Source organism: Diorhabda carinulata, chromosome 8, assembly GCF_026250575.1.
Source record: "Diorhabda carinulata isolate Delta chromosome 8, icDioCari1.1, whole genome shotgun sequence".
Lineage (NCBI taxonomy): Eukaryota > Metazoa > Arthropoda > Insecta > Coleoptera > Chrysomelidae > Diorhabda > Diorhabda carinulata.
This window is the reverse complement of record NC_079467.1, coordinates 7,429,625-7,452,828: the sequence shown is the minus strand read 5'-3', so window position 1 is coordinate 7,452,828 and position 23,204 is coordinate 7,429,625. Positions and strand designations below refer to the sequence as shown.

At 33.1% G+C, this 23,204-nt stretch overlaps 1 protein-coding gene across 3 annotated transcripts; it reads right to left on the bottom strand.

Moving 5' to 3' along the window:
- Positions 1-9,286: 9,286 nt before the first annotated feature.
- LOC130897532 (uncharacterized) lies at positions 9,287-23,045 on the bottom strand. 3 transcript variants are annotated; one of them, XM_057806441.1, is made up of 7 exons: positions 22,825-23,045; positions 22,638-22,761; positions 22,399-22,575; positions 19,007-19,120; positions 18,744-18,920; positions 18,540-18,685; positions 9,287-12,508 (listed from the first exon to the last, which is right to left on the bottom strand). In XM_057806441.1, the coding sequence occupies exons 2-7, from the start codon at positions 22,751-22,753 to the stop codon at positions 11,853-11,855; spliced, it is 1,386 nt and encodes a 461-aa protein (XP_057662424.1). In that variant the 5' UTR covers positions 22,754-22,761; positions 22,825-23,045; the 3' UTR covers positions 9,287-11,852. The 3 variants fall into 3 exon arrangements, with proteins under 3 accessions (XP_057662424.1, XP_057662423.1, XP_057662425.1); XM_057806440.1 differs by having other exon boundaries at positions 22,842-23,045; XM_057806442.1 differs by having other exon boundaries at positions 22,399-22,572; positions 22,842-23,045.
- Between the last annotated feature and the right edge of the window lie 159 nt (positions 23,046-23,204).

Genomic DNA, 23,204 nt, shown 5'->3' with positions numbered 1-23,204 from the left:
TTATGGGTATTCTGACGAATCAGATCCCTCTAAATAAAATGAAAAACTATGTAGAGCAGATGATTTTTGGATGGCAATTATCGAAAACAGTAGTTAAAAAACGTGGTGCAGCTTTTAATACCAGGCATATTTTTTTAAGTAAGTACCGTTTGGGAATTAAAAGATACGTGCAAAGATATCGCAATAATTTTACTTTTACATGAAAGCCTGTACCTTAATCAACTTTTCTACATAATTTCCGTGAATATTGAGGCACTTGTCATAACGTGGCACCAGTTTTTGAATACCCTCCTCCTAAAATTCTGCCGCCTGACTTGTTAACCACTGTATCACAACTGTTGACTTCGTTATCGTCTTAAAGACGCTGACCGCCCGGGTGTTTCTTCAAGTGTAGGAACAAATGGTAGTCGCTGGGCGCCAGATCAGAGCTGTAGGGAGGATGATCTACAGTTTCCTATTGAAAAGATTTGATGAGATCTTTGGTCCGATTAGCCACATGTGGACGGGCATTGTCATGTAGCAAAACGATACCCTACACTCACCTATTTCCTTAGCATTCCATCACTCATAATGTTTTGTCCGTAAACAGATCTCACGATGAATATCGATCGGTTTTATGTTTTTAGCACTAAGAAATCGTATTATAGTCCGTACTTCACAATCGGCGGGAGTCACGATTGTCGGAGGCATCTTAAACACTCAGTAAACAACGTACACAATGAAGAATCAGACTGTAATGGCGTCAGTGCGTAGACAAGAGATGCGCATGTGCGTATTAGTGTATGATTCTCTACAAAAAATTGGTGGACTAGAAATGTAGATATTTCAAAATCTATGATTCTATCTATGGAAAATGCCTACTCAAGATATGGCGCAATACAAAAAGAAAAAAAATCACAAGATTTGGTGGAAACTGAAAAAAGAAAACTAGAAAAACAGAGAGAAACAAAATAGAAAAACATCCTTGAGACTCTCATAAACAGCTTATAAAATTTGAGCAAGAATTAGTAAAATTGAAAAAATAATAATAAAAGTGTAGTAAGTTTGCGAAATTTCAATCGAGAAAATGTGAAAACCAACGTGGAAAAACCGGGAAATTCGGTATTTTATTCACGCCAAAAAATTATGCTCATGTAAATAAGAGTGGATTTGATATTTGAGGCCCCCTTTCGCTTGCTACTCTTACTACTGATTAATCCCGGCGCCGAACATACATAACAGCTACAAACAATTGCCTTAATTTCAAGTACAAAATTTTCTAAAATAGTTTGTTTGACATTGAAAGGTCTGTTAACCGCGTTTTTCAAAAATATGATGTTTGGGGGGGGGGCAAGGTAAAATCTAAAAGTATAAATGGCATTGTAAGAAATTCATTATAATTAGATTTTTGCATTTAACAGACCTACATTAGAAAATGCAAGTAAACTGGATACAATTATAATTGTCATTGGTTGTTTAATTAAATCATCAAGAAAAACCCAACTATTACATACAAACAAATAAGTATAAACAACAGAAACGGGAAAGTACAAAAGAAGTTCAGGGCCGGATTAAGATTTATAAGACCCGGGGCTAAAATAATGACGGGGCCCCCTTAAAGAATTCAAAAACCCGGAAAAATTCACAAAATAATATCAATACGTTAGATTTGTGGTATCAACACATCAAAAAATACAGAATGATTTCCAAATGGCCCTCTTGGACCTGGGGCCAGGGGCTATATCCCCCCCAAGCCCCTAGCTTAATCCGGCCCTGAGGAAGTTTAAAAAATAATAGACAGTAGACAGTTATATAATTTTATATGATATACGAGTACGTCTTCTTAAAGTGGCATTGCTTTAAATCAACAGTTTTTAACCGCATCATTTTCAATGGCTGGAATAGTTATGTGACAAACGTTGTTGGAGCAGAGAATGCCTCAAAGAGGAAAGTTCGTTCTGCCATTGCAGTGGACACACGGATAGTCGAAAATAGTAGCAGTAGCTTGAATAACTAAAGGGAATACATTCTGATTGTGAACATTTTCAAACTTGAATTAAGAAACCAAATTTGGCACAAGTTGTCGATCAATTTGGTTTGAACATGCTCCATTCTTGAAAATACATCAATTTTTGAGGCTAAAGTTTCATTTTCCAAATCAAGCGCACAACTCACAACACAACATGCTTTGCAACGTTTACTGACTTGTCCTTCGTCGAAGCCATCAGAAGCGCAATTCCATTCTGCAAAGTACAGCCAGCTATTTTTTCAAATCGCACAATCAGTGTATATAATAGAGGGTAGTAAAACGTTCTTAAAAAATAGGCTTGAGATGAATCATTTTCAGGATGAACATCTCCTTTTATTTTAGGTTTTCTTTTGCACTGAACTGTTGGCCCATAAAAAACTTTTGGAACTCCTCTTCATTTCTCAAACCATTTATGGATATAACTATGATGTCAGCCGTCTGGACTACTTCATGAATGGATATATGATGATTATGTGTGTACAGTAAGACCTCGCTTAAAGCTGTTCCAGTTTAGCGTTCGTTTATTAGAACCAGGGGATTCCCTGAAATTGTGCGCATCGCTAGATTTCCAAATAACATTTCAGTGTATATAGTTGTGTTGGTTAGGTAGGTGAGGAGCTGTACGGATGCATTTTTATCATTTGAAACATTGGTTGACATTATTGTAAGTGTATAAATTTATGGGTGATAATAAAAAAAATCGAGAAAAAAAGGTTACCAGAAAAAGCGTTTCACTGGAAACTAAAATGAAAGTGATTAGAAGATTAGATTCTGGGTACTGCACTGAATTTGGTAACTTCAACAATAAGGACAAAAAATACTGTCATCGGCAACTGCAACTACGTCAAGCTCTGCAACTAGAATTACCCGTACCTGAAATAACATTATAGAGGAAATGGATTAACGACGAAATTGAACGCAATATGCCATTAAGTCAATCTATGATAATAGATAAAGCTAGAAGAATTTTTAATTACATTCAGGTTGAGGCAAGTGACATAAGTGAAACTAGACGAGGATGGTTTAATAGATTTAAATATCGAAATAATCACAACATAAAGATTGCAGAAGAAGCAGCAAGTGGTGATACGAAAGCGACGGCCGAATTCCCAGCAACATTAAAAACAATAATTTAACAAGGAAACTATACTTCAGAATTGGTTTTTAATGTTGATGAAACAGGCTTGCCAAAAGTAACATTTCTATTCCGTGAAGAGAAAGGAGCATCAGGATTTAAAGCTGTGAAAAATCGCTTAACACTTTTACTGGGTGGTAAGGCAAGAGGATATTTCAAATTAAAACCACTACTAGTTTACCACTCCAAAAACCCAAGAGCGATGAAAGGCATATCTAAATCAACGTCACCTGTAATTTGGGAATAATATAAAATTATGGATAACTATGAAAATTTTCCAGGGTTGGTTCACTGAACATTTCTGCCCGTCTGTTAAACGTTATTGCGAAATTAAAAAACTTGAACAAAGACCATTACTCTTAATTGATAATGCTTCAAGCCACCCAACAAATTTATCAGAATTAACAACATGCATTTAAGTCGAAATAGTTTTCTTGCCGCCTAACACAACTGCCTTAATCCAAGCAATGGACCAAGGCGTTATATCCAAATTTGAGGCTTATTACCGGCGAACATTTGAGCAAATGTTTAAAAAACAGACAGAGAAGAGAATTATGGAAAAACTACAACATCTTGGATGCTGTAGAAAACATAAAGTATGGAAAAACATTTGGCCAGATTTAACTAAGAGCGAAGACATTCTGTGGAAGAAGTCGAAGAAATAGCTCAAGAAACAGAAGCTAATCTTTCAAATGATTAGCTCAAGGAATTAACTGAGCAAGAAGAAAACAAAAATATTGATAGTAGTGACTTCGAAGAAGAGAAAAAAGAACTTTCGATGGTGTTTGTAAAAATTGTTGAAAATGATCTGAATTTTGACAGGAGTTCAAAAGCAAGACGGGATGTTATAGATACTTTATCCACTTATGAACAGCTTCCAACAAAATGCAAAAGAAAAAAGCAAACCACATTAATTGCCTTCTTGACAAAAAGGCAGAAAATTGGAAACATATTAGACTGAATGATCTGACTAACTTAGAATTTTATTTGCTTTTATAAGTATATTCGTTTATATTGTTTTTATTCTTATGAGAAATAAATGCTTGGTTTTATTTTCATTAAAAATAAAACATTATTAAATTTAATACCTAACCAATTTTCTATCTATCTTCCCCTAACCCCATTATTTACTTGTTAAGATAGCCTAGTTTCACATTACGCTCTACTTTGATGGAAAGTATCCCCCGAGTTGAGCGGGGTCTTAATGTACTTTGAAAGAATGTTAGTTTAAAAAAATCCTTCATAACATTCAAACAATAAACTCTAATACAAGTGATCAATCAATGAGCATCTTCACCAGTTTTTGTTTTAGTTGCTTTAATGTGTACAGTATATCAAATGTTGAACTGCTCGCAATCTTAATCTTTCATTGCTGCTATGCCGTTGGTACTTATAGTCCGGGAGGTAGCGTTGCAATTTTTATGGTGATTTTACTTCGATTGATTATAAGTAAAATTGATTGTTTACATACATCCAAAAAATAAATAGCGATTCAGCAAGTGCATCCAACGGGGATAGAGTTGTGAAAATTTTTTTATTGTGTTAAAAAAAATTCCCAAAAATGTTTTTTCGCCAATTAAAAATGTATCCAACGATAATTTACATAATGATAATTATTGAAACAATAGTCAGCAGGATTGATAATAGTGGATTATATATCAGCAGGCTACATAAGCCTGGAAAAAAAAATTCACTTCATTTTATTTTACGTCAAATGAAACTTTGACAGACCATTATTTACGTTAAAAAAATAAGGAAAAAAATCAGCAGATAGTCCGCCGGTGGAAAAATCGTCAGCAGGACAATTGAAAGCGCAAAATAGGTATTTAATCTATCGAAATTATCGTATGCTAACCCCGTACATAAGCCTTGCGAGCGAACGAGTGGAGGCAAATGTTGCTTCAGTTTCCAATTCTTCGAGAACTGTATAACTACAGCAATGTCCATACTTATTAATGATGTTGATTATTTTCTTGCTGTTAGTTAAGCCCTTCAAGGCCATTCCTAGAGAAATGTGTTTTGAAGGCTTTATTTTAGCGGTTGTTACTGCATAAATGACATCGGCAGAAAAAGATTGGACGACTATTTGGACATTTGCATTGTTTTACGACGAAAGCTAGAGCATATTAATTTTGAATAAAAATCCTCTAAAAATCAACTATTGTTGGAATCTTACATTCTCCTCTAATCAAATCATTAGCGATCGGTTCGTTGGGCAAGGGATTTCGCTGAATTTTTTTAATTTCTGACCTTAAAATTAATGCAGCTCGATCTAAAACATCTTGTTTTTCTAATACATTTAAGTCACTTTGTATTAAATGACCATGATAAGGTTTCACCATTTTTTTATTATTGTTTTTAATTATATTAATTTTTTTTGGAAATTTATCAAGCAATCTCGTTTCTAAATTATGTGGCTCAATATTCGTTAAAGAATCAACGTCTTGACTTTTTGCAATATCAATAAATAAGGTTTTCAAATATGAAAGATAATAACATTGGTTATTTTCTATTACATTATGTGCAACAAAGCGGCATACTTCTTGAAAAGCCTTCTTATGAATATTACGAGATGCATGCCACTCAGTTTTTTTGCCTGTTGTCGCGATAATATGTGAATGTGCTGCATTTTTATAATTAGTTCGGCAGACTTTGTGATAAAAAATAATTGAATTATTTTCACACTCTTTAATTATTTTTTTTTAAAAATCTTTATCACATATTTCACTAGCTTCACATTTTATCGTATCAATAACACTACCCATTAAACATTTTTGTAATTGTTGCTCTCGATCACGAAATTTTTTTCGTTTTTTGTTGCAAAATATGCTTGAAATTAATAATAGGAGTTATTTAAACAATATATTAAAAGAAAAAAAGGGTCAGCAGAATATTCGTCATGGATAAAGTTTTCAGCAGGAAGAATAATAATATGTGGATTATAGGTACACTAAAAATAAAAATTAATATTTTTATAATTAAATTAATATTAGGCTGCTTGAAATTAATAATAGAAGTTATTTAAACAATACATTGAATGAAAATAAGGGTCAGCAGAATATTCGTTAGGGATAAAGTTTTCAGCTGAATAATTTGATTGCTTTTCACTACAGTTAAATACCTATTTTGCGCTTTCTATTGCCCTGCTGACGATTTTTCCACCGGCGGACTATCTGCTGATTTTTTTCCTTATTTTTTTAACGTAAATAATGATTTGTCAAAGTTTCATTTGACCTAAAATAAAATGAAGCGAATTTTTTTTCCAGGCTTATGTAGTCTGCTGACATATAATCCACTATTATCAATCCTGCTGATTATTGTTTCAACAATTATCATTATGTAAATTATCGTTGAATAAATTTTTAATTGGCGTAAAAACATTTTTGGAAATTTTTTTTTAACACAATAAAAAAATTTTCACAACTCTATCCCCGTTGGTTGAACTTGCTGAATCGCTATTCTTCTTTTGGATGTATCTAAACAATTAATTTTACTTAGAATCAATCGGAGTAAAATGATTATGTCATTTGCAACGCTGCCTCCTGGACTATTAGTGCTTTCAAAGATAAATCCTTATTTTTTACCTCTTTGAATGCATATGCTGCACTTTTTACTGTGGCAAATATTGCATGTGTTTTAAGTGGAGCTTTAATTATATTTTCTCCAAGAAGTGGGAAGGTGACTGTCCTCCTTCCCCCTTAATCATCGCCAGTGGTAAATAGCCTCGTGACAACACATTTTTTCCATTATGCGGATAATATTGAAAATTAATTTTTGTGAAAAATAAAACAAAATGTGTATAAAATAAAAAATTTTATTCTTTTATTGACTATTCAAAATATGAAATATATACGAGCCCCGTCCCATTTCAGTAGGCCCACTTAGAAAAATTCGAAATTATTAAACTTTATTTTAAAATGCCAAAAAGTAGTTAGTAAAATGTTTTAAACTTTTAGTTTTACGTCTAAAATAGGTTAAAATATTTTTAATGATATTTAATATGATGGAAATAGATAGGTCTTGTGGATAATAATTTTTTATGCATATACAAGGGTTCATTGTTTCCAAAATTGCGTTCAAAGTTTCATTAGGTCTAAAATACGCAAATAATAAAGTAGGCTGTGTAAGTCATATTTTCACAAAATGTTTTTTTTTTAAGTGACAGATAGATTTTTGAAGTAATAAGGTGAGTATAATTTTTAAAATAGGTAGATGAAAAGTTATTGATGAAAAAATTCGAGTAATCATAATAAATTTATTCAAAAATGAGAAAAAGAACTAAATTTAAATTTTCTTTACACAGGCCAATGAAAAGCCATTATTGACTCAAATCCAAAAGAAAAATAGACTTAAATGGGGCCAAAGAGCATAAAAATTGGAATTTTGAACAGTGGAGCTATATACATTGGAGTGATGAGTCTCGTTTTGAAGTTTGTGTGGGTAACGATCGAATTAGAATTATTTGACAAAAAAATGAAGCTCTTCATCCAGATTGTTTGAAGCGGAAAGTAAAATTTCCGGCATCTGTGATGGTGTGGGGCTCGATATCTGCATGAGGAGTGGGAAAACTGCATTTCATAAACGTGATTGTCAATACTGAAAAGTACCTAGGTATTTTAGAAGAATCATTGTTGACAACAAGAGAAGTAACTTTAACCGCTGGAAAAGCCTTTATTTTTCAGCAAGATGGAGCAGCATGCCATAAGTCAAAAAAGGCATTAAAATGGTTCTCAGACAACAATATTCCACTTTTAAAGTGGGTTTCAAGTAGTCCAGATTTATCACCAATAGAAATACTTTGGCATGATATGAAAAAGCAGTTGCGTGCAAATCCAGCTAAAACTGTCGTGGAATTAAAAGAAAGACTACAAGAAATTTGGGATGATGTTACTCCCGAATACTGCCATAATTTAATAAACACCATGCCTCAAAGAATTACGGCTGTTATTAAAAATAAAGGGGATGTTACGCAATGGTAACTTTTAAAAATATGTTTAATATTTAAGCTTTTCTGATTACATTTGGTTTTTGTTTTTTTGGTTTCTAATTATACAACATATGTTAAGATTTGTAACTCCTGTAAAAGTATCTAAAATGTTTATAGAAAATCTAGAGTGCTCAAAAGGAAACAATTTGGCGGTTTTTAATAGCTGAAAAAGCAATAATAAGTAATTTTTTTTAATTGGGCCTACTGAAATGGGACGCGGCTCGCGGCTCGTATATATATATGTGTGTATATATATATATAACTACAAACTACATTAATTTTATGAAAACACTGTATCAATAAAACATTTTAAAAAAATATATCTCAAGATGTTCTTCTTTTCTTTCCTTTGTATTAATTTCTTGTTCTAATATTTATTACAGCTTAGGAGGAAAAACAATATTTTTTAAATTAATTTCTACTGTATAAGATGTCTGAGTCTTGTCCGCTGTATCTCAGCTTTTGTCGGAATTTCTGGGTCCGCTTGTGATATTCACACAGAACATACTGTAGTGTAAATAGGGTGTTCACTATATCTCAGAAACTATTGAATGTACAATTTAAAGAAACTAAACGACGCTCATGCTACTCATCCGCTAGAGGGCGTAGTTCATAATAATAAAATAATTTTTAAACTTAATCCATTTAACAAACAGAGCGACCCAAACAACAATCGACGCGTGGTCGAAGCTGATCAAGGTGTTGGCTAAAATAAATATGTCTCCTTAGGGCTCAATCGGACAGTGCGGAACTAAACAATAAATGGTATGGGAAAAAGTTTCCAATAAAATTTTTAGGAAATGTCATGCTCAACAAATTCAGTTACCACCATTTTTAATTTATCATGAACCGTTAACTATATATTTAGCAAAAAATTTATCGTGAAACGTTTGGAGCGCTATAATTAAAAACATATGCGTTATACAAAAAAAAGTTTCAAAAAAAAAAAGATGGGAAAAAACTATTATCTATAAAAATGATTAAATGATAACGGCTGACGCGCCCCCCCCCCGGGATTTACATTCAGGGCATCAATTCTCTAGAACTTTGCAATATGAACCTACTTTTTCTGTTCTGGCGCTTGGCTATGATGCGGATGAAAAAACTTATAATTTATGTTGCCACAGTGCACTTAAAAAAAAACAAAAAAACTGCATTTTAATATTAATGTAAAAAATGTAATTTTGAACATTTACAAAATCGAAGTGAGAAAAGTAACATTAATTCAAAAACATTGCTGGAGTGGCTCTTTCAAGTGTTTCTGCAATAATGTGATAATATGAACAAAAGCATTCTTTTTCAGCTACAAAACTATACCATCACGAAGAAAATTATTGATATAAGCTGTCAAATTTCAAAAATTCAACATTTAAGACATGTTAAAAATAAATAAGTTTTAAATTTAAAACAAAAAAGGAGAAACGGTCTATTGTTTGAGAAATTGAAAATAGTATAATGCAACGACAGTGTTTAATGAAAATAAGGCCCTATAGAAGAGGGAATAGGAAAATTTATTACCTTGACGGAACGTGGGTAAACGCAGGCACACTAAGTCCAAAATTTGGGTTGATGAATCTATAAATTCTTCGAGGCATGCCTTTTTAAATGGCCTCTCAGCTGGATTAAATAACCCCAACAAAATTCCAAGTGCCCTGCAAAAGCAGGGACCATATCAAATCCTCCTCTTCCCACCAAAAGCTCTCAATTTCCCCGACAGCGACCACAGAACTTCTAAAGCATCAGTTTCTACCGATGTCGAAGCTCTGACCGGTGGTGCTTTTGACATGATCCAGTTAAAATACCGCAACATCAGTAGTGCGGAGAAAAAAAGAACAAGGAAGCCCAAGGGTACCGATACAGCTCATTGTTTAACGGCCCCGGATCCCAAGGTACCTCGAACCCAGAGGTACAGATAAATCATGTTAAGATGTCAAGAACCCCTGGTTCTACGCTCATTAAACGAGTTACCTCCAAATGCCGTAAAACTGTACCCACTTTAAATCCAGTGCTAGCTACGCGAAACCGCAGTTTCTCCCTCTTCGGCTAGTTAGGACTCACAGTCAAAAGGTTCAAGTCAAAACGCCTGATCGGCTTTTCAAAAGACATCGGCCTTTGGTAATTTCAAGTGGCCATCCACTATTCTACTATAAACTGGTGTTTTTTCATCTCTCTATGTATTCGGTATTGAATTGATTTTTCTCCAGAATTCTCTATCTACTCAAACTGTTTCATTCTTTCCGATACAGTTCTCACTGTGGTGATTTCACAATGTAAAGCAAATTTACATAAAATGATTAAGATTATCTAAATTTTGCTGTACTATAACTTTGCAGTTATAAAATGATGTTTTTTGGGTTATTATTTTAACCTATACTCCCTATCGGAGATGGGAATTCGAAAATAATTTCCAGTAGCCTTTTTCTCAATTGTATGATTCTGAGATACAGTTATAACATCACTCAATAAGTAGTGTGACTGACACACAGATGGCGCTGCCATTGTCAAATCCAAATGACGTTCATGATTTTTCGATTGGTCAGAAAAAAATGAAGCTACTCTTTTGTTGTTTTCAAAACAATTTCATGTGTTAATTTATCATTGCTTCTTGATACAAAAAAATACTGTATTAGCTCAACTTCAAAACTACTCTGCACCTTCGCAAAGAGCCGTTTGTTATTGGTTTGCTAAATTTAAACGTGGCCGTACAGATACCGATAATGGTGAACGTTCTGGTCGTCCGATTGAGGTCAAAAATCATCATCAAAAAAGTCCAAAAATTGATTATATCTAATCGTAAATTAAAATAACTAGATTTTTTGCGTCGATTTGTGAGAATGGATACAACACGAATCCATAACCTCACTCCGGAATCTGAGTGGACTACAGCTGGTGAACCACGTCCGAAGTGTCCAAAGACACAACGGTCAGCTGGAAAGGTTGTGGTTTCAATATTTTGGGAAGAACATGGAATATTGTTTATCGACTATCTCCAAAAGGGAGAAACAATCAATAGCAAATACTACATGGAGTTGTTGGATCATTTGAATGCAAAAATCAAGGATCATATGTCAAAGAAAAAAACACTGTTTTACCAAGACAATCCATCGATTCACAAGTAGATGGCAACCATTGTTAAATTTAACGAATTACACTTCGAATTGCTTCCTCATCCACCGTATAATCCAGATCTGACCCCCGGTGACTACTGGCTATTCGCTGATCTCAAAAAAAAAAAGGTTAACCGGTAAGAAATTCAGCTGAAATGAAGAAGCAATTGTTGAAACTGCAGCTTATTTTGAGGCAAAAGACAAATCCTTCTACAAGCACGGCATCGAGAAGTTAGAGAAGCGCTGGAATTATTATATTGCTTTTGAAGGAGATTTCAATGATAAATAAATCGATTTTTGGAAAAAAAATGTGTTATTAGTTAGTCACCGACTTATTGAGTGATGTGTTCCCTCTCTTAACTAAATACCTAGTATATCAATTTCCTGAATCTGGAAGTTTTGTTATAATATCTCATTCAAAAACATTGTAAGATTGAAATTTTTTATGAAATAATTTCATCAAACAATAACACGAATTGTTTGATCCAGTTATTTCAAAATTTGATTAATCATTTAATGAAAATCTCATCAAAAAGGTGTACACTGAAACAAAGTTTGTTCATGTTCATGTGAGCTGAGAAATTTTAAATGAATTACATAAAAGTATAACTTAATTTAAATAATATTTTTAAGAAGAGATCTACCGGAACCGCCACTTTTTTTCTTGTTTACAACAATATACCTTTGAATGGTAGACAATGCTGGCAATGGAAACTTTAAAGTATTGGTTAAATAATTATAAAACGTTCTACTACTTAAATATCTAATGGTAAATCCAACAGCTAAATCGTCTTCAGTCCAATGCGTCTTTTTATGACCACAAAGATGTTTAATTTGGCTTTGTGAGAAAACCTTTGCTAGAACATCTCCGTACAAAATATTTGTTTTAGATACTTGTGACTCTAGTGACGCTAAAAGTGCTTCTTTTCTTTTTAATCTTTTCTGATTCACTTTCAAATTGATTTCATACAGTTTATTTTTCTTTTTAAGAAGCTCATTATATATTTTCAATTTGTGTAAATCCGCTTGTGTTTTAATGTCACCATATACTTTGGTAACTAGCTGCTCAGTCTTTTGGTTTACATTTGAGTTATAGTCAGATTTCCCTTGATGGTCCTCTTGGAGTTCTACTGAAATTTTAGACGTATTCGGATTATTAATAACTGGAACAGCGTCATAACATAAAGCTCTTATCAAGTATGTTATATCCCCAAAAATTTCAATTTTCGTTATGTAGGAGCTTTCTTCAAAGTGTTTGCAGCAAATGTGAGCTGAAAAAGTTTTGAAAATTATCAATCATTTGATCAATATTAACACAAGGCAATTTTCAAAAATCAATTCATACCCAAACAATTGACTACGAGTACCGATTTGAATATAAGTTGGATTTCTTATTGGTTAAATCGCAGCCGGTTTTACACAGCAGTTTTGACATATAATATTGATAATTGTATACAAATAGTGTCTATTTTGTTCTTGTTGTTTTATTAAAATATAAAACAATTCTTGTCAAGACTAATTTGAAAATGAGCTCAGATAATATTCCTAGTATTAGCACACATAAAAGAAGAAGCTCTGTAATTTTAGACCACTTATCGTTTACAGAGAAGCGAAACTTTATGATATTGTATAAACAAATCTGATGATGAACCAGGAGAATGCCATGCTTTTTAAAATTGTGAAAACATTGGGTAAATTTTATTTTTAAGGAGTTGCTAGATCGACTGTGTTAAAAATTATTAAAGAATAGAGAAACGTTGGAATAATTATCTCTTATAACTATCGTGGATGTTGTTCAGGAATTGTAAAAACCTTCGACAATTCAACAAAAAATAAACTCCTGGATAAAATTAACGAATCACTTTCATTAATCTAAATATTTACAAATCGAAAAAAAAAATATCAGTAAAAAAGAATAAATGCATATGGGTCAACCCTAAAACCGCGTAGGCTCTCCTCTACTTCTTATCACTGCATTCATGCGTCGCGCCATGCTTGATATGAAATGTTCCACAAAAGCTTGCAGTATATTCTCCCATTCTTCAATAGCAATTTATATAAGTCGGTTTTGATTAGAAACGGGGGGACTATAACTTCCAATCCTCTTTTCAAGATAGTCCCATAGATGTTCTATAGGATTCATATCCGGACTGTTAGGTGGCCACTCTAATAAAGGGATATTTACATCATGTAAGTAGCCGATAGCATGTCTAGCCTCATGGACAGGAGCGTTTTTGTACATGAATAAATAATTAGGCCAAAAAACGGCGCAAAAGGCATTACGTATTTGACAATAATATTGTCTAATTCCTCCACAAAACATTTTAGAGCTATCACCAAAAGGCACTTTAGGAGATATATTGCAGCTGGCAAAAATTTCTCCTTGTCTTCGCCAGACACGCTCACGTCCATCTGGAGCTTTAAGGCTAACTCTAGTTTCATCAGAGAACAGATCCCAGTTTCACTCATTGATGGTCCAATTCTGATGTAGCCTTGCAATATTTAATCTCTGAACTTTGTGTTCTTTGGTAAGCAAGAGTTTTTTGGCCGGTCTTCTTGCTTAACCCTGCTTTATGTAAACGTCTTCTAACCATTCGAGACGATATATTGATATTTCGAATATCTGATAATTCATTTTTTAGCAGATTTCTGGTATATTTCCTGTTTCTAAAAGCAAAAAACGATCAAAAAACAATTTGATTTGTTGAACGTTTTCTCCCATGTCCTATTCTTCGATGGTACACAAAACCGTTTCATTATGTCGCCTCACTACGCTACTGATGTCCTCTCCATTGACAAATTTCTTTGAAGGTTCATTTTTTTACTTTACATACATAAACATGTATTTAATAAAAACAGCTTGCTTGTAACAGAAACTTTGCTCTAATTGGCACTTTTTAAGAAAATTTTGACCCGGTTTTAGACAGTAAAGTAATTTAATAGAACTCAAGATGGAGAAAATTACCTAAGATCCATCAAACAGTATAGGCGAGAACAGAAACTCATTTATTACTTTGATGAAACCTGTCTAAATGAAGGTCATACAAATTCTAAAATATGGATACATACATCTATTTGAGACAAAAAAGATGCTTAATAATCCTTTATGCGGGATCTGAGCATGGATTTGTTAAAGATGCACTGCTAATATTTGACTGTAAAAAACTAGAAATCATTAGGATATGAATGGATTGGTATTTAAAAACCGGCTTTCTGAATTTTTTAACAGAGATGCCAGACAGTACTGTAAATTGTATTTAGGCTGTCACCATATAATTGTGAATTTATCCCTATAGAATTTATTTGGGCTAAAGTACAAAATGAAGTGGCACCCAAAAATAGTATTTTTGAAGTAAAAGATGTAAAGGATCTTCAAAGGCAAGTCTTGGAAAAATGTGTCAAATATTCACTAGCAAAATTGTGTGGCACATGTCATAAAAGAAGAAGATTAAATATTGAAGTTAGTTAGTATTATTATATGACCGATAATAGTTTCTTTTTCTAATGATGCCAGTGAGGCAGATTCTCAGTGAATAATTATTTGATTCTTATAGAAATTTATTTAGTTAACAAATGATAAACAAGGTGATTAATAGTTCTGAAATACTGTAAAATGGGAGGGAGCTTTAAGAAGAGGAAGCCAACTAGTGATCAAATTTTCATACTGAAGCTCCTCTTTATAGTTCGTAGGTATGGACGGTCGTGAAGCCGTTGAACACATAGGCCTTAAGATAAGCCCGTCGTGCCCCACTTGACATTACCAAAGTCCAATGTCCTTTGAAAAGCCGATCAGGCGCTGGACCCATTGGCGGATTCGCTGACCCAGTCTGGCAAGTGAGTTCGCTTCGTCGTTGCCTTTGTTGCCTGAGTGACTGGGCACCCAAACGAGCTGGATCTTGCAGCCATCCTACACCAGATTTTGAAGGACTCTCTTACACTCCAGCACTAGCCTAGAGCATACCTTTTATAACAGCTCTGATGTCTAAGCAGATCGAGATTACTGTGTTCCTGTGGCGTCGATGGCGTCGTGTATCGCGCGACCGCATTCCATCACAGCGAATACCTCGGCTTGGAAGACGGTAGTGTATTCCCCAAGCGAAAAAGATTAGCTTATTTTGGGGTTTCCCCCGCAGAAACCTGCACTGACCAAGCCATTCCTCCTAGAACCGTCTGTGTACCAGGTAGCTCCATTGTTCCATACAGCGGGCTTGGGGTCACCATTTCACTACTCGTGGTCAGTGATGTGTGCCTTTAAGCACTAATTATCAACGGTCGAGGGCGTCATTTCGTCGCTGCCCATCGAAATCAAATGATTGGGCATCCACCTGTGGCCTGCACCCAGATTTTTGCATGGTCAATTGGTCCAGCCAAATAATCAATAAAAGCCGCAATGGAAAAGCACCTGGATTAGATGGCATTAATATGGAGCTAATAAAATATGGAGGCTTTGACCTCCAATATCGGCTATATGAATTGATCAAAAAGATATGGATCGAAGAAAAAATGCCTGAGGATTGGGAAACTGGTGAAATTATTACTATACACAAAAAAGGGGATCAACAGATATGTAAGAATTACAGAGGACTCACGCTGCTAAACACCGCATACAAAATACTGTCAACACTCATACAAAAAAGAATTTCAAAACAAACCAAAACCATAATTGGACAGTACCAAACCGGGTTTACATCTGGAAAATCTACAATAGATGCTATCCATACGGTCAAGCAGATAATGGAGAAAGCGCATGAGTATAAAATGGAAGTGGAAATACTCTTCATAGATTTTGAACAAGCGTTTGATTCGATAAAAAGAAGTAAGCTCATGTCGGCACTAAAAGAACTGGGAATACACCCCAAACTAAGAAAACTAATACAGTGTACAATGAAGAAAACAACAGTCACAGTAAGGACAGAAGTGGGGGACACAGAAGAATTTGAAATAAATCAGGGTGTAAGACAGGGGGATGCTTTATCAACGACGCTGTTCAATTTGGCACTGGAATATGTGATGCGTAAAATAGACAAGAGAACAATAAAAACTAGAAGTGGACAAATAGTAGCATATGCAGACGACATAGCACTTATCACAAGAAGTCGAAACACAATGGAAGAAATGCTAAAGGAAATAGTACTAGAAGGAAGTAAAATGGGTCTCAAAATAAATGAAAAGAAAACCAAAATAATGAGGCTAGATAAACGTATTATAGGAGGTAAACAGAAAATAAAAATTGGAAATTTTGATTTTGAGGAAGTAGATACATTCAAGTACTTAGGAACAACCTTAAGTAGTGACGGAAATAAAGAGGCAGAAGTCAAAGAAAAAATAACAGCAGCTAACAGGGCATATTACGCTAACAAAAAACTACTGCAAAACAAAATACTAGGAAAAAGTACAAAAATGAGAATATATAAAACAGTTATTAGACCGGTCATGATGTATGCTGCAGAAACTATGACTATGACAAAAAAGCAAGAAGAAGACTTAAGAATTGTTGAGAGAAAAATATTAAGAACAATATTAGGACCAGTAAAACTAATAGAAAATGAGTACCGAAGAAGAATGAACCATGAAATAGCACAAGAAATTGAAGAGGACATAGTAAGAAAAATTAAACAACAAAGAGCAAGATGGCTGGGACATGTATGGAGAGCAGGAGAGGAAACAGTAGCGTACTCAATATTAGATTGGACCCCTGGAAGTGCTAGAAGAAGAGGAAGACCAAGGTTTACATGGTGGCAAGAGGTAAAAGACGACCTTAAGAGAATTGGGATGTGGAACTGGCAAGAAAAAACGAAAGATAGACGAGCCTGGCAGGATATGTGCCACAAGATATAAACAGAAGAGAATGGGGACTGATCTACCCCGAAACAAAGAAAAAAAAAAAAAAGATCTAGAGTAAGAGGCGTTTAGCCACCATATATATATATATATTGGTCCAGCCCGAAGTTCTTTGTGGAAGTTCAGCCTATAGGCTGTTCTCATGGCTTCGAATTATATTGCAAGATCCAGGGGTGGGAGGTCTAGTAAAACCTCATGAGCCCTAGTAGGGGCCGTAGGCATGGATCCTGTGATGCTGCTAAGCTCCTCTTTGTGAATTTCAAGAAGGCGTATGAAGCAATAAGTAGAAAGCATTTGTTCCAGGCTCTAGCAGCACTAGGAGTACCAACGAAAATATTACTTTTGGTCAAAATGACACTGAATAACACCAAGAATGAAGTAGCTGTCGAAGGAAGCAAGGAGACCCATTATCAACAGTGCTGTTTAACCTTGCATTATAAATGATCCTGAGAAGTAGTGGCAACCTAACAAGGGGATGATTTACACTAACAAAACACAAATCCTTACCTACGCAGAAGATGTTGGTACTTATAAGTAGAACGAAAAAGGATCTAGAAAAAATATTCCTGCTATTTGAACAGATATCAAAAGAATATGGACTCCACATACATGAATAAAAAACAAATTATATGGAGATTGAAAGAGATCTGAATAGCTGCAACCAATTGAAAGTGACTAGAGAGCGAAACAAGGAGTATAGATTTGATAAAGTCTATTATTATTCGAACTTGAAGCTCCTGAAAAATAAACTAGTAACAAGAAAAACAAAGTTAAAAAATCTATAGGACTCTAATAAGACCAACAGTAACTCATGGCAGTGAATATTGGGCGAAGACGGAAAAAGACCAAGAAAGATTAAGAATATTGGAGAGAAAAATTATCAAAAGAATGTATGGAGGAATTAGAATGAACAAAGCAGACTAGAGGATCCGAAATAATGGATAAATTGATGAAGTACCAAGCAAATGTTTCCGTTTCTTCAAAACTCAAGAGGTTAAGATGGTTTAGCCACAATCAAAGAATAGAGAACAAGCGGATGAATGCCAAAATATACAGCAGTAGAAAAGTACAGGCAGATCCCATATCAGCTGGACTGATCAAGTTCACAAAGACTTATAAATAATGAATGTGAAAGAATGGAGAACGTTGGTAAAAAATAAACCAGCTTGGAGACGAATTGTCGAGAAAACAAAGGCTAACATCGAGCTGAAGTGCCAATTGGTAATGGTGAGGGTAATATTCTGATTTTGTGTTTATCTTTGGCTATAGTATTTAATTTGGTAGTTGGACGTTAACATCAGCAATAAAAATCGATTGGGGGTTTCTCTTTCTTTTTTCTTTTTATACAGATGAAAATGAATTAAATGAAGAATGGGGATTGCAAACCAATCAAAAACAAATTATTTGTGACTACGCCAAATCCACAGATTTAATTGAATTATGATAATAGGATGAAATTACCTGTCCTTGTATCTAGATTTTTAGCATCTACCCCACAAAACTGGATCCATTTGTATCTTATCATTTTGGATTGTGGAAATGGGAAAAATTCCAAACACTTGTCAGAAGACATACTAGTACATCCTGGAACAGCACAAACAGTAATACTGAAATTTGTAAAATGAAATTAACAACACATTAGAAATATTTTAAACTATAACATACCTCTCTAATTTCCTAGAACTTTGAATGTGTCCCTCAATTTTCAGATTTTTTTCTGGCGTAGTTTTATCTAATAACGAAAATACATTACATTCGAATAGACTAGGACCATTTTCTTTTTTTCCATCAGCAAAATGACAGCTGCAGATATAAGCTTCGGGATCAGGACTTGCAGTACTTCTATAACGCATGAAAAGACTTTAATAACTAATAATCTTGGGGCGAAAATGGAGGCAATACTTTGGTTTCTTATATCCACTACAGACCTTGTTAACTTATTCTTTATCTTATCTTCTTGAGGAAAGCGGAAATAATTGCACTTCTCCCTCATATTATTATGGTCACAACCTGGAGCCCAACAAACAATCTTTTGTCCTTGCCTATAAATGCATAAGAGAAAATGTACAATATGATTATGTAAATTAAGTAGGAATGTGTAAAATAAGGTTTTGACATGGAGTTTTCATATGTCGGAAGTGATTATAAAGCTTAAGGATAATTAATTTCATGTCACCATAGAGTAAGAAACAAGATATACTTTAACGGATCAAAATGGTAGAATTTTAACAGAAGATAATAATGAACAAAATAAAGAAATTAATAACATTAGTAAAAAAAGAGGACTGCGATGAAAACGAAGGAAGAAGTTATAGACGAGATCTAAACGGCTAAAAAAATGAAAAGCTGCGGGATGCGACAAACTAAACACCTAGAATGTTAAAAGCTATGGGAGAGAGTGAGGTATTCACAAAAATACATAAACATAGCGTGGGATACAAGAAAGATATCAAAAGAATGGAAAGTAGACTTATTACTACCATTTTCAAATCAGGAGACAGCAAGCAATGTAACAACTACATAGTAATAAGTTTACTAAATACATCGAATTTTGCAAGGAAATCCTAGATAACAAAATAAGACCAAGAAAAGAAAATATACTAAATGATGCTGAAAATGTATTACACAATGTGTATAAGATCACGTATTTATAATCAAACAACTTAAACAGAAAGCTATCCGCCGAGATGCATTATTTGGATTCATTTATATGGAGAAAACTTTTGACAAAAATCGAAGGAATAAAAATGGGAAAGTTTGGAAAGAAAAAAAAATTTAAGTTGATTTACGAAATTCCATCTTAACCCTATATAAACGAAATATCAATCAGCAATTAGCAGTTTTCCCAACCTTTAAAAAACTTTTATTTTTTAGAAATGAAATAATTGAATATTTTTAAATAAAAAATACATTAAAAATATTATTAAACAAATAATAAATTTTAAACCATAACAAATAGTTTCATTCAGCAGCATCATTATTTAAAGTCTTTATTCATAAATTATCAAAAACTTCCATGTAACAAATCATATTCCTCAGATTCTGATTTTTTTAATCATTCATATTGACATTAAATAATTTTCCATGCCCTATACTATAACACTTTTATTTTACTTAATTTGAAATTGAAAAAATAAATATTTGAAGTTATCAAAATCCTTAAAAATATAACACACCTAAAAACATCCTATTCCACATTTCCCCCCCTAAATTTTGGGACCAAACCCCTAAGTTGGGAGCACTGTAGTTAAGATGGTGGGTTCATTTACAAAGAATGGATGAGTCAAGATCAGTGAAGAGGATATGGGAAGCAAAAGGCAAAAACGAAAAAACAGGAATACCTAAAGCATCACATTCAAAAATTCTTGGAATGGAATCTAATACACGAAAAAGAGAATTTTTAGAAATGGTTCACATTCATAAAAACGAAAAAGCTATAAACGATAAAAAAGACCTAAATAATTTAAGTAAAATCTACAGCTCTATTTTGTAAATTCTAATAAAACTACAAATAATTCAATTGTTTAAGTACTGCTACATATTTGAGATGTGAGGACTGAGGAAAAATTTCTATTTGGATTTTATTAAGACAAAACGTCAATTTTTGATCAATCTTTCAAAAATTATAAAAAAAAACATTTTAAAACAGAAGAGACCTAAAATCAAGAACATTTAGAAGCATTATTAAAACAAAATATATTAATGCTTCTAAATTTTCTTGATTGATTGATCAAAAATTGACATTTTGTCTTAATAAAATCAAAATAGAAATTTTTTCTAATGAGAAAAATTAATTTTTCCTCAGTCCCTACATCTCAAATATGTAGCAGTACTTAATCAATTAAATTATTTGTAGTTTTATTAGAATTTACAAAATAGAGCTGTAAATTTTACTTAAATTATTTAGGTCTTTTTTATTATTTATAGCTTTTTCGTTTTTATGAATGTGAACCTTCTAAACTTTTCTTTAAGTCTTTATCAAAATATGCCCCATTATGTCGAATCATTTGAAGGGCTTTGAAAATTGTTTCCTAAAACTGTATCTATATAGCATAAGGTAGATTTATCTTCACTAGTTACACAATTTGAAATTTTAAAGAGTTCCATACATTATACAGTTTGTTTCGATATATTGTGCTTTAGACCTATTTAAAATTTATACACATGATGCTCAGTCATAGATAACATTGAGAGCTTTTATCCATTATTGTTTTAAGTGTCTGCCCCATTGGTCCTCTTACATTTTTAAAATCTAGGTTGTCCTAAGTATTTTATCTAGTTATTTGATCAATTTTTTACTTATAAGTCTCTGGTAAACTACATAAGATTTTAAAAAAAAATAACTAATTTGGTAACCCACCGAATATTAAGTATTGTTATGGAATGCACGCATACAGTGGAATTCTAAAATTCGACGAAGGCATATGCGCCTTTGACATTTTTCAAAATAATGTTACTATCATTTTTCTAATCTTTAAAATCCTTTTGTCCTTATTTTTATTACACAAACAATTTTGACATATTTCTTTAATATTTTGGTGTAAATAAAACACCACACTTTATTTTGAAATCCATTGTAACTACTGGCAATTCTGCAGCATATGTTTGGTAGAGTTATGGTATCTTAAAAATACTGAGAATTTCTCATTTTAATAAATAATAGACAACAAAAGTCAATTCATATAAAAAGCTAGTTGAATTTCTTTATAAGTGCTAAAATAGCTTAAAAACGGGTTTGCAAGCATCTATTTTTCAAAAAGTTTCTGGAGTAGGTACCATGACATAGCAGATTCATTAACAAAGATGAAATCTTTGAAGTGCATTAGAAATTTGTAATCTATTGAGTGTATATCTAATTACTCCCTATATTTTTTGAGCTTCATTTTGTTTAAAACTGTAAATGTTAGTGTAATGATTTTTCTATTATTTTTCAATTGTAATTAATTGTCTTCTCGAAGTATATTGTTTATTATATATTAAAATATTTTTCTTCTTAAAGCTTTCACCTAAAACTTCAAATTTCAAGAATTTTTGCACATTTTCTTTTGTTTTGGAAGTCAAAGGACACCTCGACCACTCTTGTTAATAACTAATTCATTTCAACTTTTAAATCATAACAATTATAAACAAACTGCAAAGTTATTATTTTATCACCATAGACAGATTCCAATATTTCATAGGCTTTTGTGGTACTTTTTCCTTCTTGAAACAAAGCTTAAACCTAGTAGTTACTTCACTATGTGTAATACTACGATTTACTGGTATGATATTTATACCATGTTAAAATACAATGCTATGAACATAAATAATTCATATATACCTTGATTCACCTAACGGACTGCATTTATTCCCTTTTTTCATTAATTCTGGAGCGAAGTGGTGTTCATTAATTAATTTCCTTTTATCGTAGCTGTATATTTCAGGAAGATTATTCTTGTTCCCTTCTCGGAAGTGACAACTGCACACTCTAGACCCAGATCCCGGTTCTGCATCTCTTCTAAAACATTTTAAAGATGTATTTTACAGAATTGTCGTAAAAGTATGAATAACAACAAGTACCTTAAGAGAGTAAGCCACATTTTCCGAATCGTTGAATCTAGAGGAAATCTATAAAACTTGCATACATGTTTCATATTATTGTGGCAACAATCGGGAGCCCAACAAGTAATCGCCATGTCCTTACCTGAAAGTTGTATTAGGTGATGTTACATAAACATTTCCGATAAATGAAATTACCAATGTATACATTTTACACATTTATACCTTTCTGTTGCTCAAATATATCCAGAATATTTCAAATTGAATTAATACTTTGAGAAATTAAAGTACAATTTGTTTGCATCCAATAACTAACCTAGTTTAACAAAATGGCGCCTGTGATGTTCCAATGAATGCGCGAAAGTAAAGGTCCAATTTCATGTTGACGCTTGACGCTGGCTTAGAGCGTCAAATGAGATCACTTGTCATAATTTTGACTGGAGCGTAATCTTAAATCAAGGCATGGTCAAACCCAAACATTGTTTAGATTTTTAAATCAGGTATTATAGCAAAAAACATCATATTACTACTGTTTTGAAAAGTGCAAAGATTGGAGGTTAATATTTTATAGTATTTCATCATTAGCTT